The sequence below is a fragment of the Apium graveolens genome, chromosome 3 (assembly GCF_009905375.1).
Source record: "Apium graveolens cultivar Ventura chromosome 3, ASM990537v1, whole genome shotgun sequence".
Taxonomy (NCBI): domain Eukaryota; kingdom Viridiplantae; phylum Streptophyta; class Magnoliopsida; order Apiales; family Apiaceae; genus Apium; species Apium graveolens.
Window position 1 is genome coordinate 226640264 of NC_133649.1, and position 14952 is coordinate 226655215.

At 36.3% G+C, this 14952-nt stretch overlaps 2 protein-coding genes across 2 annotated transcripts; both read right to left on the reverse strand.

The window, feature by feature from the left end:
• Nucleotides 1-1887: 1887 nt before the first annotated feature.
• On the reverse strand, nucleotides 1888-9562 carry LOC141714859 (protein GAMETE EXPRESSED 3). The gene is made up of 10 exons (XM_074518355.1): nucleotides 9133-9562; nucleotides 7168-7355; nucleotides 6128-6442; nucleotides 5245-5491; nucleotides 4633-4917; nucleotides 4407-4493; nucleotides 3597-3629; nucleotides 3458-3517; nucleotides 3239-3381; nucleotides 1888-3106 (listed from the first exon to the last, which is right to left on the reverse strand). The coding sequence occupies exons 1-10, from the start codon at nucleotides 9560-9562 to the stop codon at nucleotides 2519-2521; spliced, it is 2376 nt and encodes a 791-aa protein (XP_074374456.1). The 3' UTR covers nucleotides 1888-2518.
• Nucleotides 9563-9666: 104 nt separating this feature from the next.
• On the reverse strand, nucleotides 9667-11419 carry LOC141714861 (uncharacterized). The gene is made up of 3 exons (XM_074518356.1): nucleotides 11272-11419; nucleotides 10561-11106; nucleotides 9667-9761 (listed from the first exon to the last, which is right to left on the reverse strand). The coding sequence occupies exons 1-3, from the start codon at nucleotides 11417-11419 to the stop codon at nucleotides 9667-9669; spliced, it is 789 nt and encodes a 262-aa protein (XP_074374457.1).
• Between the last annotated feature and the right edge of the window lie 3533 nt (nucleotides 11420-14952).

Genomic DNA, 14952 nt, shown 5'->3' on the forward strand with positions numbered 1-14952 from the left:
CTTGGAGAAAAATTGCAGAAAATTTTCGTGTTTGCAGTTGCATAAAGTGAAAAGAAATGAGACATGTGGAGTATTTATAGGTACAAAGGGAGAGGTAACCCAGTTAACTACCTCGTTATCCGGTCCGTTGATCGAAGACACGTGGCACAATCCTGAGCGTCCAGAAAATAACCGTTGCAGTTAATGATTACATCGCTGTAATTATTTAACAGGCGCGGCTTTTGAGGAGAAAAGGGGGGGAAAACTGCAACATTTCGTGCATATACATATACTTACACATATATTCGTACAAGAAGCTCAACCGCCGCCTGACACTCCGGAAAAAGCGCTAAAGTACTACCCACCTGTCACATCTGCACCAAGGCCTACCCAAACACAACCCCGGGGACTTGTACCCAACAACATCCCTGGGTTAGGGGCCACAAATCCAAGTAAAAATGATAAAAATTTTCCAAGGGCCAAGAACTAAAAGGCCTACCCAAACATAACTCCGGGGACTTGTACCCAACAACACCCCGGGGTTAGGGGCCACAAATCAAAGGAAAAATGACAAAAATTTTCCAAGTACCAAGAACTAAAAGGCCTACCCAAACACAACCCCGGGGGATTGTACTCAACAACACCCCGGGGTCAAGGGCCGCAAATCAAAGGAGTGAAATTTTTTCCAAGACAACTACTCCCCCATCCGGAAAAACCCGCATAAGGGAGTGGGCAAATGATAGGCCAGAAGTAACCAGGCCCAGATAGAAGAACAGAGGCCCAAAAGAAATAACACCCCATGCCCAAGCCGGGGTGGTCCCCGGTGCCACGTGGCACAGGACAAAAGAGTCAACTGTCTCATGTTACCCAAAATGGAACAATTGCATCACAGCCGTTCATGGATAAATATCCCAAGACAACTCTGATGGAGAAAGGACACCTGACCACACAGTCCATCTAGACCGTCCAACCAATCATCAACCAAGAATGATCAAAGGCCAGGATGAAGAGGTACAAACCCCAAAAATCCTAAATCTTGGGACCTATAAAAGGCCCCAAAAAGAGGGTTTTAGGGGTTGAAAAGCATTTGACTGCTACACACCTATACACACACCCTCACATATATTTTGAATAGGTCCTTCTTCCCTCTTCTTCTTCTTCTTCTTTTTCTTCTTCAAGAAAGCCCATTTCTTACTCTCACACCGGAGTTGTCGCGGGATACAACCCCCCTCCGGTTCTGCTTTGCAGAGACCCCTACTTAGCAGGTTAACCACACTCCAACTGCTACGGAAATTGGGTCCCAGCGCGTGTGAGAAAGGAGAAGACCTGGGAAGAAACCGAGTTATCAGTGTTCATATGGATATGGTTGATATTGAAAAACCTGAGGAGACCCGCAATAGTTTCTTAAGCTACAGGGAGAAACGTGTCATGGTGCAAGTGCAGTTTTGAAAGTTGACAAACTTTAATGATTCTCATTTGAACTGAAAAATTTGAGGGATCAACTTCTGGTACCATTTACTCCATCCATCTGTGAAGAAATAGGGAACATCAACACTACAGTAAATCATTTGAACAAAAGGCTCAAAGAATGATTAATCATCAAATGAGTGACTGAGAAACTTTACACGCTTCTTTGAAACATCTACATGGAGCATACATTTTGACTACTATATCAGCAGAGAAAATTAACAGATTAGGGATTGAAGAGTCCAGAAGACAGCAGAATTCAAGAAGATGCAACAATAACTCAATGGCCCGTTTGGAAAACTGGATTTCATTTGAAATTCTGGATTTGATCAAATAAGCTGTTTGAGAATTTGAATTTGGATTTCATTTGAAATTCAGGACATTCAGATATTATATGTATCAACTGAAATTATGAAAAAAAGAGGGTATAATTACATGAAAAGTAATGACTTTCACAATTCCCCTTGATCTATTTGTTTTTTGTTTTATTTGCACTGTGCTTTACATGCTTACTGAATAATAAGCTCCTGAAACAAAAGCAGGCTACAAAGGACAAAATGGTAATGGACCCTTTAATGGTGCTTCCAGATGAAGAAACAGTCATCAACAGAGTAGTTGTAGTTGACTCTGCAGTGATGTCTCAAGACGAAGAAACATTCAGCATCACACCATGGCACCAATAATACAGAATGAGGAACCTGAAACGGTAGTTTCAGTGAATCACCTTAGTACAGCTAGCAACACAACTTTTTCATTGAGCACCTCATAAGATACACACTTTGGAATGAGTGCCAAGGAAGAATCTAATAATTTGGAGATTCAGGAAGATCATGATAAGAAAGACTGCACAGAAGCAGATGTTGAAGAGGCGTCTCTAAGCTGGAGGTTAGATAACCATTACTTCAGTAAGATTGCAATTTGACCAGCAGTGCTAACTTGTAAAGAGTGACCAAATATCTGAAGAGAAAGCAAGAGATGACGAGAACTTCACTACATAACTGAGTGAATGATTTAAAAGAATGATCACATTAGAACCACAACACAGATAAATTAAACTGTGCACAATGGAACTCTAACTACTTGACGACAAGGTTCTCCTTCTTATGCTGCTACTACCAGAATTTTGTGCAGACTCTCCCTCATCATGAATCTTTAAACTCGCTCGTTCACTCATTGTGTGGTCATTAAACAAAGGGTTTAAATACAAATTTGATCCAGGGCTTGAGTCAGCAAAAACACTCTCATAATCACCTACATTGCTCTCATCACCACTAGAATTGTCTAGTACCTCCATAGGTGCTTTTCCCTTGTTTGGTGGTCCTACAGAGAGACTCTTGGTGGCTTTCTCACAGATGCTGCAATCTTCAGAAGACGAATCACTTGGTGTATTAGTGGCAGTTGCATTTTCTTTCTTTCTGCTGCGAAAAGATAAGCTCTTTGTCTTTCTATCATATAATGGAAGGATAGACTTTGACTGTGATTTAGCTCTATCCCTTCCCAGACTATAGGTGGTTGAGAGCTTCCTCTCTATACCTGCTTTTGCCCTTACCATATGGCCCAAATTTTCAAGCAATTCACTGTCCACTGCTTCCTTTATGGCTTTTTGCTCGAGCTCTGTGATTGTCTCGTCATATGCTTTCTTCTGGAGCCACAGAGAACGCTGAGAAACAAATAACATGAGACTTACTACAGAAAGACTAAGAATTCTTAGGACTAAGGGTTTAACAATTTTGTAAGAGTTTTACTTATTACTCTATTGCTATTTTAATAAACAGAAGAATATAAAGCTTACTCTCTTTTCTAAGAATTTCCCAAGGTCTTGACCTTGAAGCTTCTTTTTCTTCCAAAAGATGCAGCAAAATCGAACGAGAGCTGCCACAATGATCAGAACTACAGATTCGAACATCAAAAACAATAGGATTGCCCTCTCATTACCTGAAAGTAACACATATAAGGAAGTCTGGAATCGCTATTAACATAATATGAATAAAATTAGTTAGCAACTATTTACCCGTGTAGATGCTTAAAAGCCTAGGCATTGTTTGGGAGCAGCTAGATGAAAGTTTTTGACCTGAGACGAAAACAGTGTAAAACAAGTGAGGGCTACTGTGTGGTTACATAACTCACTCGCATAATCATAGGATCATTACGTGTGCTGCGGCATGGAAGTGGACTCCCAACACCTGCACCAATGAAAAATTGGAGAAATGATCTCAGCAACCACAAAGGAATAGAAGACAGGGTATGATATGAAATAAAAACTTTCTGCTATCTGTACATTTCTTCATGGCAAACTTTCTAAGATATTGTGTACGTGACCACCTGAAGTCCTGATCAACAAACTTGAATTATCTAGTTAATAATCTTAGGTCTACGTTTTATAAAATTCTTTAATGGCAATTGGCAAACATGTACTATATAGCTAGGATAAGATAAGCAAAAACAACTTTGATCCGTTTAAACACAAGACAGGACTGAATTGAACTTCAGGAAAGAACATTTAAATATAGAAGTATCTAACTCAATTCAGAAATTGTTTAGTGTCCGTGCAATGGAACAGACTCAGGAAACCTAAATGAAATCTGTTTGTCACAGGCAAATCATGCTACCATTGGTATGTACCTCAAAATTTTCATATTTAAATGACAATCAACTTCAGGCCGCAGATATTAGTAAAACTGGAAAGAGCTTGCCACATTATACCGCAGATTTTTTTTTTTTATAGTTGGCCAGAGAATGAGGAATAGACACTGCCTGTGGTGCTTCTGAATTTTATTTTCACATTGGCCTCATATTTGCATAGACCGATAGAAATGAAGCTCGTAACTCGGGGTATCTAGCACTATATGGAAGCCACACATGTTTCTAAACTACAAAGAACCCCATTACTTGAGCATGTGATACACATCACATTAATCAGCCACATTATTAAAATTCTGGTCTTAAAGATAATAACATACCTGAAGCGGAAAGGAAAGCAAGAAGAACCGTCTCATCTAATTCAAAATGTTGCAGATCACTCTTGGACAATAAAGATGACATGGGACCTAGAAATCAATAAATCTTCAAAATTAGATAATGCAAACCAGTAAGATACATTTTGGATCAACAATTTTATTAGATATATTTTAGTTTTATATATTTATCTTTTGAAAGGTTGTATATAGCACAAGAATTGTAAATCACCGGGATAGCTTTCGGACCAGTAGATTGATCCAGTCTCCGGAACCAGAAGAGTGAATATAACATTTCTTGGTTTCATTGCTGATATGCAAGTCTTTTCACCAATAGCATGGCTTATTTTTCCTTCCACTACTGTCTGAGATATATAAACTGCAGAACCAGAGCAATGAAGAGACGGACCATCTTGGATGGCCAAATCCATTGTAGCTCTTCTAGGGAATTTTTTCAAATCCCCAGCTGGAGAAAATGAGTACAAAGACCCATCCAATGAACCAACAGAAATCCAGCCTGTTAACTAAAAAGAAGCTTATGAGCACTCCTTAAAAAATCCTTGACAAAAATAAAATACACAAGATCAAGAAACGTATTCTCATGGCTAAATATGTCGCAAAAAATACTCTAATTTTAACACCGGTTTGCTTGATTCCAGCTATGCAAAGGGGCATGCTGGTATGCATCATTAATATCACTATAGGTATGTTGTTAAATATCATATGGTAAATCGTACTATAGATAATTTAATTTACCTTACATCTGATGGACATATACAAATTCTACTCTGTCCATCAACATGTAGCTTCTGTTGTTTCTATAATATCGTAAAATTTAACTCACCATACAAATCAACAGTTGGCTCATAATCAATTCTGCTTAATGGACCAATTGGTTTCTGCCAAAGAATATTTCCTGTAGAAACATGTAGAGCCAGCAGAAGAGCTCTTGCAGGTACTGTAACGTATAAATGACCATTGTTTCCTGGGGTAGCAGTAAAATTCTTGTCAATGGAACTCAAATCTTGGATCCACTTGAAATGAGGGGTACGGACAGAGAGTGAATATAGTTCCCCTTGATTATTTGATATCTGCAAGTGCATAAACATAATCATCAATGTTCTGGCCTTGTCATTAACATATATCACAAGTAAACATTCAAATCATCTTTAGTTACAGGTATTAAAAGTTTAAGGAAGTGAATGAATAAAATTCATTTTGTGCAACACAAAATGGCATCTCTTTCAGATCATTTTCCATACCGATCTAGAACAACAAAAATTTTCATATCTGTCATGTACAGTATCATTCATTGTAAAAGCAACTCCAATCCGAGGCTATATCTGGTTAATCACACCCAATGCATAAAATGATCACTACAGACCAGTGCGGTACTTGATTGCAAGGTTGCATAAATGCAAAGTTGGTTTCCTACATGCCACATCATCAACCAAATGCAGATGGAAGAGAATGAATTATAATTACCAATTACATCAGCAAATATTAATATGTCTGGTTGCATTTTGCAACTAACATTGGAATGCAAATTCTATTTTAGCACAAAAAATATTTGGTGCCATCTTATGGCAATGTCTATAGCCATTTTTCATATAGCATTGTACTTGTTCCAACTCAATGAGAAGCGATGTAGGTAGGTCACTATAAATTCAAATATTAAGCTCCGGAGAAGGGGATAGAGAAAATCGGAGTTAGGTAAACATACTTACATATATACTTGCTTCACACTGGTCAATCACAGGGACTGAAGTAAAATAACAGTTTGTTGTACTTTTTCTACAGCCTTGACGATAGCCATTTTGATATATAACAGGGCCTGCACTCCAAAGTGGTTTCCCATGCAATCTAAATGCGAACAATGCCCTGTTCTTGACATTGATGACTATGCAAGAGATTGATGTGCTTACCAAGAGTCCAAGGATTTCACCGGATTCTGGACCAAAGAATACCTCCAGAGCAGATTCAGAAGTTCCAATGTTCTGAAGATTGATTTTTATTACTCTATTCTCTGCAACTACATAAATCTGCAACCACATAGAATGACAATCAATAAGATCATCAGAGAAATAAGGATTCATTGCTGAGAGTAAAGCTCACTATAAAGCCTCTAACTGATAGATAAGGCCAACTCTCATAAAAAGATTTTCTCTAAATTGTAAGCAAATATGTTGGCATATAGCAGAGTTCATAACAGTTTGGCGCTGCTCTGGTTAAAATTTCTAAAATAATGGACAAAACAAGGTTATTATACACATCTGATATCTTCTTATAAGAAACTTGTTTAGTTAGTCAATACATTACACCTTCACCATATAACTATGGAACCCTACTCTAGTAAGATAAGGTAATATGTGCAATTAAAAATTGTTTACTTAAATTGGTGTAAAAGCACACTGTGAACCAAATTAATTGCTTTACTTGGAAAACAACAGCTAAATTGGTAACAATTTAGATAAGCTCCTTTGACGACATTGTATCACATGAATGAGGAAGAAAGTAGAATTTATAAATACTAACAATGCAGTTCTAGTGTCGTACTTAGGTTGAACAAATTAACCATGATTACCTTACACATTGTTGGTATGAGACAAACACACATATTATTGTTGTAAAATATGACGTCTAAATCAACACACTAACAACAAGGAAGCAATAAAATTACACCATAGCTATCAAAACAATATTGTAATCTTACTTGGTGACTATAATATATAAAATAAAAATGTAATAGCATATCCTTCTAACTCACCGTTCTTGAGCCTGCAGAGACAGGAGCAATACCGACATGACACGAGTAACCAAGAGGCAGCGTCCAAGCAGTGGTGCCATTGTTTTCAAAAGCAAGTAAGCTCTTCCCCATACATATATACACCCTCCCATCTTCGCCAATTAACGGATTGGAGAGCCTATTAGTACCTTTCTCGAGAAGCTCGTGAGCTGCAAAAAGAAAAGAAGAAGAGAGAAATTAATCCCAATCAACACCAAATTCAAGAAATCATCTCGATAAAGATAGATTCTGAAATAACAACAAAATATGAAGATTTTTTGAATACCAACAAATAAGACCCTGAATCATATGCACATATGCTACAAATTCGATAATTTGTAGTAAAAGAGCGTGGAATTGAGTTGCTAAAACACATAATGCATACCTGTGAAGGAAGAAGGGTAGTTAGGGATTTGATTGGAGTGAGAGATGAAGAAAATAAATGGTTCCACAAGTATGAAAACAAGAAGAAGAAGAAGGAGGTGAAGATTACACCTAAACTGCATATACACACACATATCTTCTATATTACTGAGATGAGATAGCAGTTTGAGTTCATGAAAATTAAAGAGTTTGATTTTTTAAAAGAAAGAAAGAAGAAAAAACGGTTAAATAACTGCTAGCTTTTAGGGCGGGAAACAAGTCATTTTATTTTTAATAGTTGTTCCGTGTTTAAAATAATAATAATAATAATAATAAGTGATTTTCTGAGTTAATTTGAAACTAACATTTTCTAGAATTAGAAAGTGACATTTTTTAAGGGATGTTAATTTTGCATGTTTTCTGAGAAGTGAAAAGCAAACGTATATATTAAAAAATAAACAAGTCAAGAGGGCATATTAAATAATATTTTCTCTTTTTTGCTAATTTTATAGTGAATATTTTTTTAAAAAATTAATAAATAAGTACCTTATATATAAAAAAATATAAGTAAGGCAGAAAACAGTATATTTGTATAGAACATAGAATTTAACTTACAGTAATATTAAGAAAGAATTGTTAGTGAATATTAAATTATTAACTACTTAAAAAAAGAAATTGCAATTTTTGTAATAACAATTAATAATGGAATTTCAAATATACACTTTTTTATTAAAATAAAGAAATTATCTTTCTACTCAACACAAAAGAAAAATGATAGAACTTATGTAATATCCGGGATATATCGTGTAATTATTTTTGTTAATAAATAAATATTCTGTATATATTATATGAATTTTGGTGAATTATCTGTTATGTGGTATATCTGTTTGGATGTTTAAATGTGATAAAATTTGAGTAATTTAATTTTTATATTTCCAAAATAAAGTATAGATATTTTTTTTTTGAAATCAAATGAAATACTGCATTACGTCAAACAATCACAAGAAAGAGCCTCCAATAAACACGTAGGAGGAGACGTGAATAAATTACAGGAATTTACTAAACAAGGGATTCTAGCTGCTTCATGCGCTACCCTTACGGTTGTAATTCGGACCGAGCGAGTCGAGTTTCGAGCCAGGCATAATTCGAGCCGAGATTAAACGAGTCGAGTCGAGCCGAGCCGACTCGTTTAGTTAAACGAGCTTAAACCTCTGCCCGAACTCGACTCGTTTAATTTCACGAGTCGAGTCGAGCCGGCTCGTTTAGCTAAACGAGTCAGTTTTAACGAGTCGGGCGAGCCGGCTCGTATAAATTTAAACTTAATCGAGCATAAACCTCTACTCGAACTCGGCTCGTTTAATTACACGAGTAGAGCCGAGCCGGCTCGAATAATTAAACGAGACAGAACCTCTGCCCGAACTCGGCTCGTTTAACTAAACGAGCCGAGTCGAACCCACTTAAACGAGTTCGAGCCGGGCGAGATTGCGAGCCTCCCGACTCGAATTAAAGCCCTAGCTACCCTGTTAGCATTCTTCTTAATATAAACAATTAAGCTTCTATGGAGAGTACTAGGAATCTGTTTACAACTCTCAATTACTTCTCCAACTTCAAGATAATTCATGCTGTTCTGGTTTACAGCACTGACAGTAAGCTGCGAATCCGATTCAACTGTGATCGTGTCTTCTTGCATCTGTATACCTTTAATCCACGATAATGCTTCCCGCACTCCAACACCTTCAGCTTCCCAGACTGATATTTCTCCAGCACGTTTAATTGTTTTAGGTGCCCTAAAGTTCCCACCATGATCCCGTAGTATCATACCTATTGAGAAAGTATTAGTACCTGGAACCACAGAAGCATTAACATTAATTTTGAAAGCACCCTCTGCAGGAGGTTGCCACTTTGCCTTTAATTTCCGAGTATCACTTTCAGCATTGTTCTGTCCAACTGTCACAGTTACTGTAGTTTTCCTCGCTTGACTCCATTCCGATGTTAGTTGGAAACTAGTATCCATAGCGAACGCTGATGTGACTAGTTTACCATCCCACACATTTTTATTTCTCCAGTATCATATGCCCCATAAGATCATACAGATTTTGCCTAACTCTTCTGTATTTGCTAAAGTAAGTTGTCGTAGCAGCCATTCATGAGCAGTGCCTCCCTGATTCCAGTTATAGGTAACTCCCACATGATTCCAACATTCCATAGCAAAGCTGCATTCATAAAAAAATGTGACCTATATTCATGACCATTTGTACACATAGGACATGTGATAAGAATCATGACTCCTTTCGAGCTCAATCTATCTCTTAGAGGAATCGTGTTTCTACAGAATCTCCACATAAATACTCTAATCTTATGAGGTATATTTAAACGCCAGATTCTTTTCCATCCCGTACATTGCTGAATCGTATTTGTTCCAAATTCTTCCCATACCAGAGATGATAGACACTCTTTGTACTATAGATACCATCTCTTGCATCTATCCAAACCATTCGATCATGCTGTACACGTTGGGGAATATACACTTCCAATATTGCTTCAGCATCTGTTTGAAGAAAATTACTCCTGATTTTTGGGATATCCCATTTTTTCTCACCTAGTAAGAAATAGTAGGCACTCGTTCAATCCTTTCTGCATAAAACGGAGACTGCTCTACCTTGAAATTTATTTTATTCCTCAGCCACGGATCTCTTGCTGCTACAATATTCTCCCCATTACCCAAAACCCATCTAAATCCCTCCTTTAATTCCTCCTTTGCAGTCCAAAGTCCTGACCACAGAAAGCTGGAATTCTGACCCTTATTCGCTTTAAGTACATGCTTATTAGGGAAGTATCTTCCTTTGAAAACCCTTGCCACTAAAGTACTTGGGTTTTGCATGAAGTTCTAAATGTGCTTACCAAGGAGCGCGATATTGAAGCCATGGAGATTCCGGAAACCTAAACCACCTTTACTCTTTACCAAACTCATATTATTCCAAGATAACTAGTTTAACCCTTTTTGACTATCACCTTTCCCAGTTCTCCACCAATAATTATTGTACATTTGCTCCAATTCATTACACAGAGATATAGGTAACAAAAAACATGACATAGTATATGATGGGATGGCCTGACCTACATTACGAATTAATACTGTTTTCCCACCTTGAGACATGGGTTTAGTTTGCCATCCTCGGATTCGTTTGTTGGCATTCTCTTTCAGGTAATTAAACATTATTTTTCTTGATCTCCCAACTAAAGACGGCAGCCCCAAATACTTAGTGTTCGTTATATCCACATGAACTTCCAAAATCTGCGAAATTTCCGCCCTTTTATCTCGTGTAACATTTGTACTAAAAAATACACCAGACTTCTGAAAGTTAATTGATTGTCCTGAGCATTTTTCATAATTGATAAGCAAGTTTTTTATGCTTCTGGCCTCCTCAGTACTGGCCTGGAAGAAGAGAAAACTGTCATCAGTAAATAGGAGGTGAGAAATTGTTGGCGCCGTGGTGCTGATCTTAAAACCATGGATTGTACCACTATTTGAAGCTTCATTTATGGCATTCGAAAGTCCTTCAACACAGAGCAAAAAAGGTATGGCTAAAGGGGGTCACCCTGTCTCAACCCTTTCTTAGGAACAATCGGTCCAACAAAATAACCATTAATGCAGATTGTATATGTCACTGTCTTAATATACAACATCATCCATCTAATCCATGTCTAGCAAAAACCCATTGCCTGCATTATTTTTCCGTAAAAACGACCAGTTCACTCGATCATATGCTTTGCTGATATCGAGTTTCAAAGCTACCTCTCCCACTGCACCTCGTTTCTTGTTGTTCATATGATGGATTAACTCGAAACCTATGAGCACATTATCTGTCATTCCCCTATTCTTGAAAAAACGCAGACTGGTTTTTCGAGATTAAAAAAGGCAGCACTTTTTATAACCTATTTGCTAACACTTTTGCAATGATCCTATAAAGGACGTTACACAACGTAATGGGCCGAAGATTAAGGACCACACTTGTGTTATTAAGCTCTCCTGGAAAGCAATTTGAGTGCAACCATTCTGTGTATTGTTCAAGAACCTCATGACCCATAACTGTCCAGAAACTCTTAAAAAATACGGGGTTGAGTCTGTCAGGTCCCCCAGCCTTGTCTGGTTGTATCTGTTTAGTGGCAGTAGTAAACTCCTCAAACGTGAATGGTTCAATTTGTTAGTATTTGTGCCCTAAAGACAACACTATGATGTTTTAGTTTAAGACATTAGGATTATTAATGTTTATGTTCTATCGATTATTCCCTTTATAATTTATTAATTCTTAATTTACTGTGATATAAATGATATATTAATAAATGTCCTTGGAATATGATATGCAATTCTATATCTCTAACTACGTGACTTAGAAATGAGATTATGATAATAGTATCAATATTCCTAAAGGTCCCTAGTCGAGTATTATTATTAAGGGACAATAATATTGCATTAAGACTGGTGTATTTGTTGACTGATGATCACATCTCATTGATAATAGGTATGATGATACTAAAGTTAAAAACACAGGCAGATGTATATGTACATGGTGCTGGACAGACCCAATGTGAGATTCTACATGTCTGTTGTGTCATAAGCAATTCTCACAGTGATAATGATGTAATGGTCCTTAGACCTGAAGTCATTATATTTCTATACGAGAATTAATATACATTGATTCCATTAAAAGTTATCCTTGACCGAGTAATGATAAAAGTGGACATCGGGTATATTATGAATCATATGAGAAATATGAATGATGTAGATGAGATTTAACCCTCCTATTTTAGGAGTGATATTATTGGCCTCTTGTGTGATCTAGACTATGAAATGTGTGGCCACGCTCAAATGTTGATTTGATATGATGGTCTACCCATTGATCAAAGAAACCTGGTTTAAACTATGATGAGGATGACACATTTCATGCCTCTAGTTTAATCTATAATATTTGGTTAAAGGGATTATATTACATTATACATTATTCACGAAAGGTTAAATCGATCACCGATTGAATTATTATTACTTGGGTAACAATGATGTATTACTAGATGTCGCTCATTATTTATGATTTTAAATTAGATGTAAAATTCGTTGACAACGTAATAATAACTTATAGGGTCACACATTAAGAATGCTTGAAAGATTATTTAATTTAAATTAGATTTAAATTATATTAAAGTAATTCAAAGTATTTATAATATTAATTAAGTATGACTTAATTAATTAGATAAATATTGATATTCGAATTTACTAATATAAATTATGAAATTCATTTGTTAAATAATTAAGTGTGACTTAATTATTATACAAATAGGAATTTCGAATCAATAATAACTCCTAATTAGTTAAGAGTTATAATTCTTATTATAATCTCTATATAATATCTCTTGTGTGATTGATTTTGGATACAAGACTTTTACTAAACCCCTACCCACCTAAGGAGAAGATGGAGAGAGTAAGAAGAAACGAGTTTGTGCTAGTACACATTCATTCCTTGCGTTCAAGCATTCGTGTGGATACCGATAGAGCGTAGATCGCGAGAGCGATATGCGTGGTGATTGAACAAGCTTTGGATCTCCATTAGTCAACCAATTTGTAAAGCTTCTTAAGGTAAACAATCTGATCTACGAATTAAATATCTATTTTTCACATGGATCCTGCGGTGGGTTTCAAAAATTCTGATTTTTCACGTTTTTAATTACTGTTTCCATTGCGTTTATGTGCTCGAAACCCTTCATTGGCATCAGAGCTATTGCGAAAGTGTTTAATTCGTTTATGTGTTTACTGGTTTTATGATGATAACATGTATACAATATTCCATGACTGTTATGTATGCGATTTTGTATGTCTTACATGTTGTTATGTTTATATATGCGTATGTATGTATATGTTTTGAATATATGATATTCATGAGAGTTGTATAATCATATGATGATTATATAATTTGTATATATACTGATATATGCATGTTTTGTGTTTGCTTTTATTATGTGAATCGTATTTGATACGATTCTGAATCAGATGCATCGAGTTTAGTGTCCTGTTAGATATATTTGATAATGTCATGGCTAATATGTTTTATGTTTAGCTTTCAGAATCTTACGTGAACAGGATAAATCAGTACTTAACTGTTGATCAGTACTTATACTGGAAGTCAGGACTTAAGGATATCAGTACTTATATTATCAGGAGATAATCATCAGAAGATAGATATCAGAACTTAAGTGCTGAAGGACAATCAGATAAGGACAGTAGCTGATTAAAGGAAAGAAGATTGAGATAAACATAAGAAGAGATATGCATGAAGAAGGAATTCCGTGAAGAATGGAATACTTGAAAGAAAAGATATCTGATTGATATATTTTAGGAAGCAGAATTATATTCCATATCAATTAGCGATTATCTTGTAACTGTGTAGTATATAAACACAGACATAGGGTTTACACTATAAGTGTTATCATTATTAGAAAAGATTATTCATTGTAACCCTTGCAGCTCTCGTGATATTTGTTCATCACTGAGAGGTAACAGTTCCATACTGTAACAGAGTTTATTGTTTCAATAAAGTTTGTTTTCTGTTACTTAAGTTCTTAAAGTTCGATTTGAGTGTACTATACACAGTATTCACCCCCTCTACAGTGTGTGTGTGACCTAACAATTGGTATCAGAGCCTATATGTTAACATACATACAGTTAAAGATCCAAACACAATCATGTCGGACACAGAAACTCCAACTAAGCCTACCACAACTGAGGAACCACCAAAGACATAAATTCAGAGTCGGTATGAGACCATCAGAGTTCCCATACTGAGACCATCTGAATATCCCATATGGAAGGTAAGGATGACCATGTTCCTGGAAGCAACAGATCCAGAATACCTTGATAGAATCAAGGAAGGTCCTCACAAACCAACCAGACTCGCTGTTGTAGTTGCAGGTGAAGCAGCAAAGACCGTACCAAAGGAGAAGAGTGATTATACTGCTGAGGACATAGCATCAATTGCTAAGGATGCTAAGGTACGACACTTACTGCATAGTGCCATTGATAATGTAATGTCAAACAGGGTAATCAACTGCAAGACTGCTAAGGAGATATGGGATGCTCTGGAAACAAGGTGTCAGGGAACTGACACAATTAAGAAGAACAGGAAGATAATACTCACTCAAGAGTATGAACACTTTGACTCAAAGACTAATGAGTCATTGAATGATTTATATGATAGAATTGTCAAACTTTTGAATGATTTGTCATTGGTTGATAAAGAGTATGATCTTGAAGATTCAAACTTTAAGTTCCTGTTAGCTCTTCCTGAATGCTGGGATTTGAAGGCAACGACAATAAGAGACAACTACAATCTTGATGAAACAACTCTTGACGAA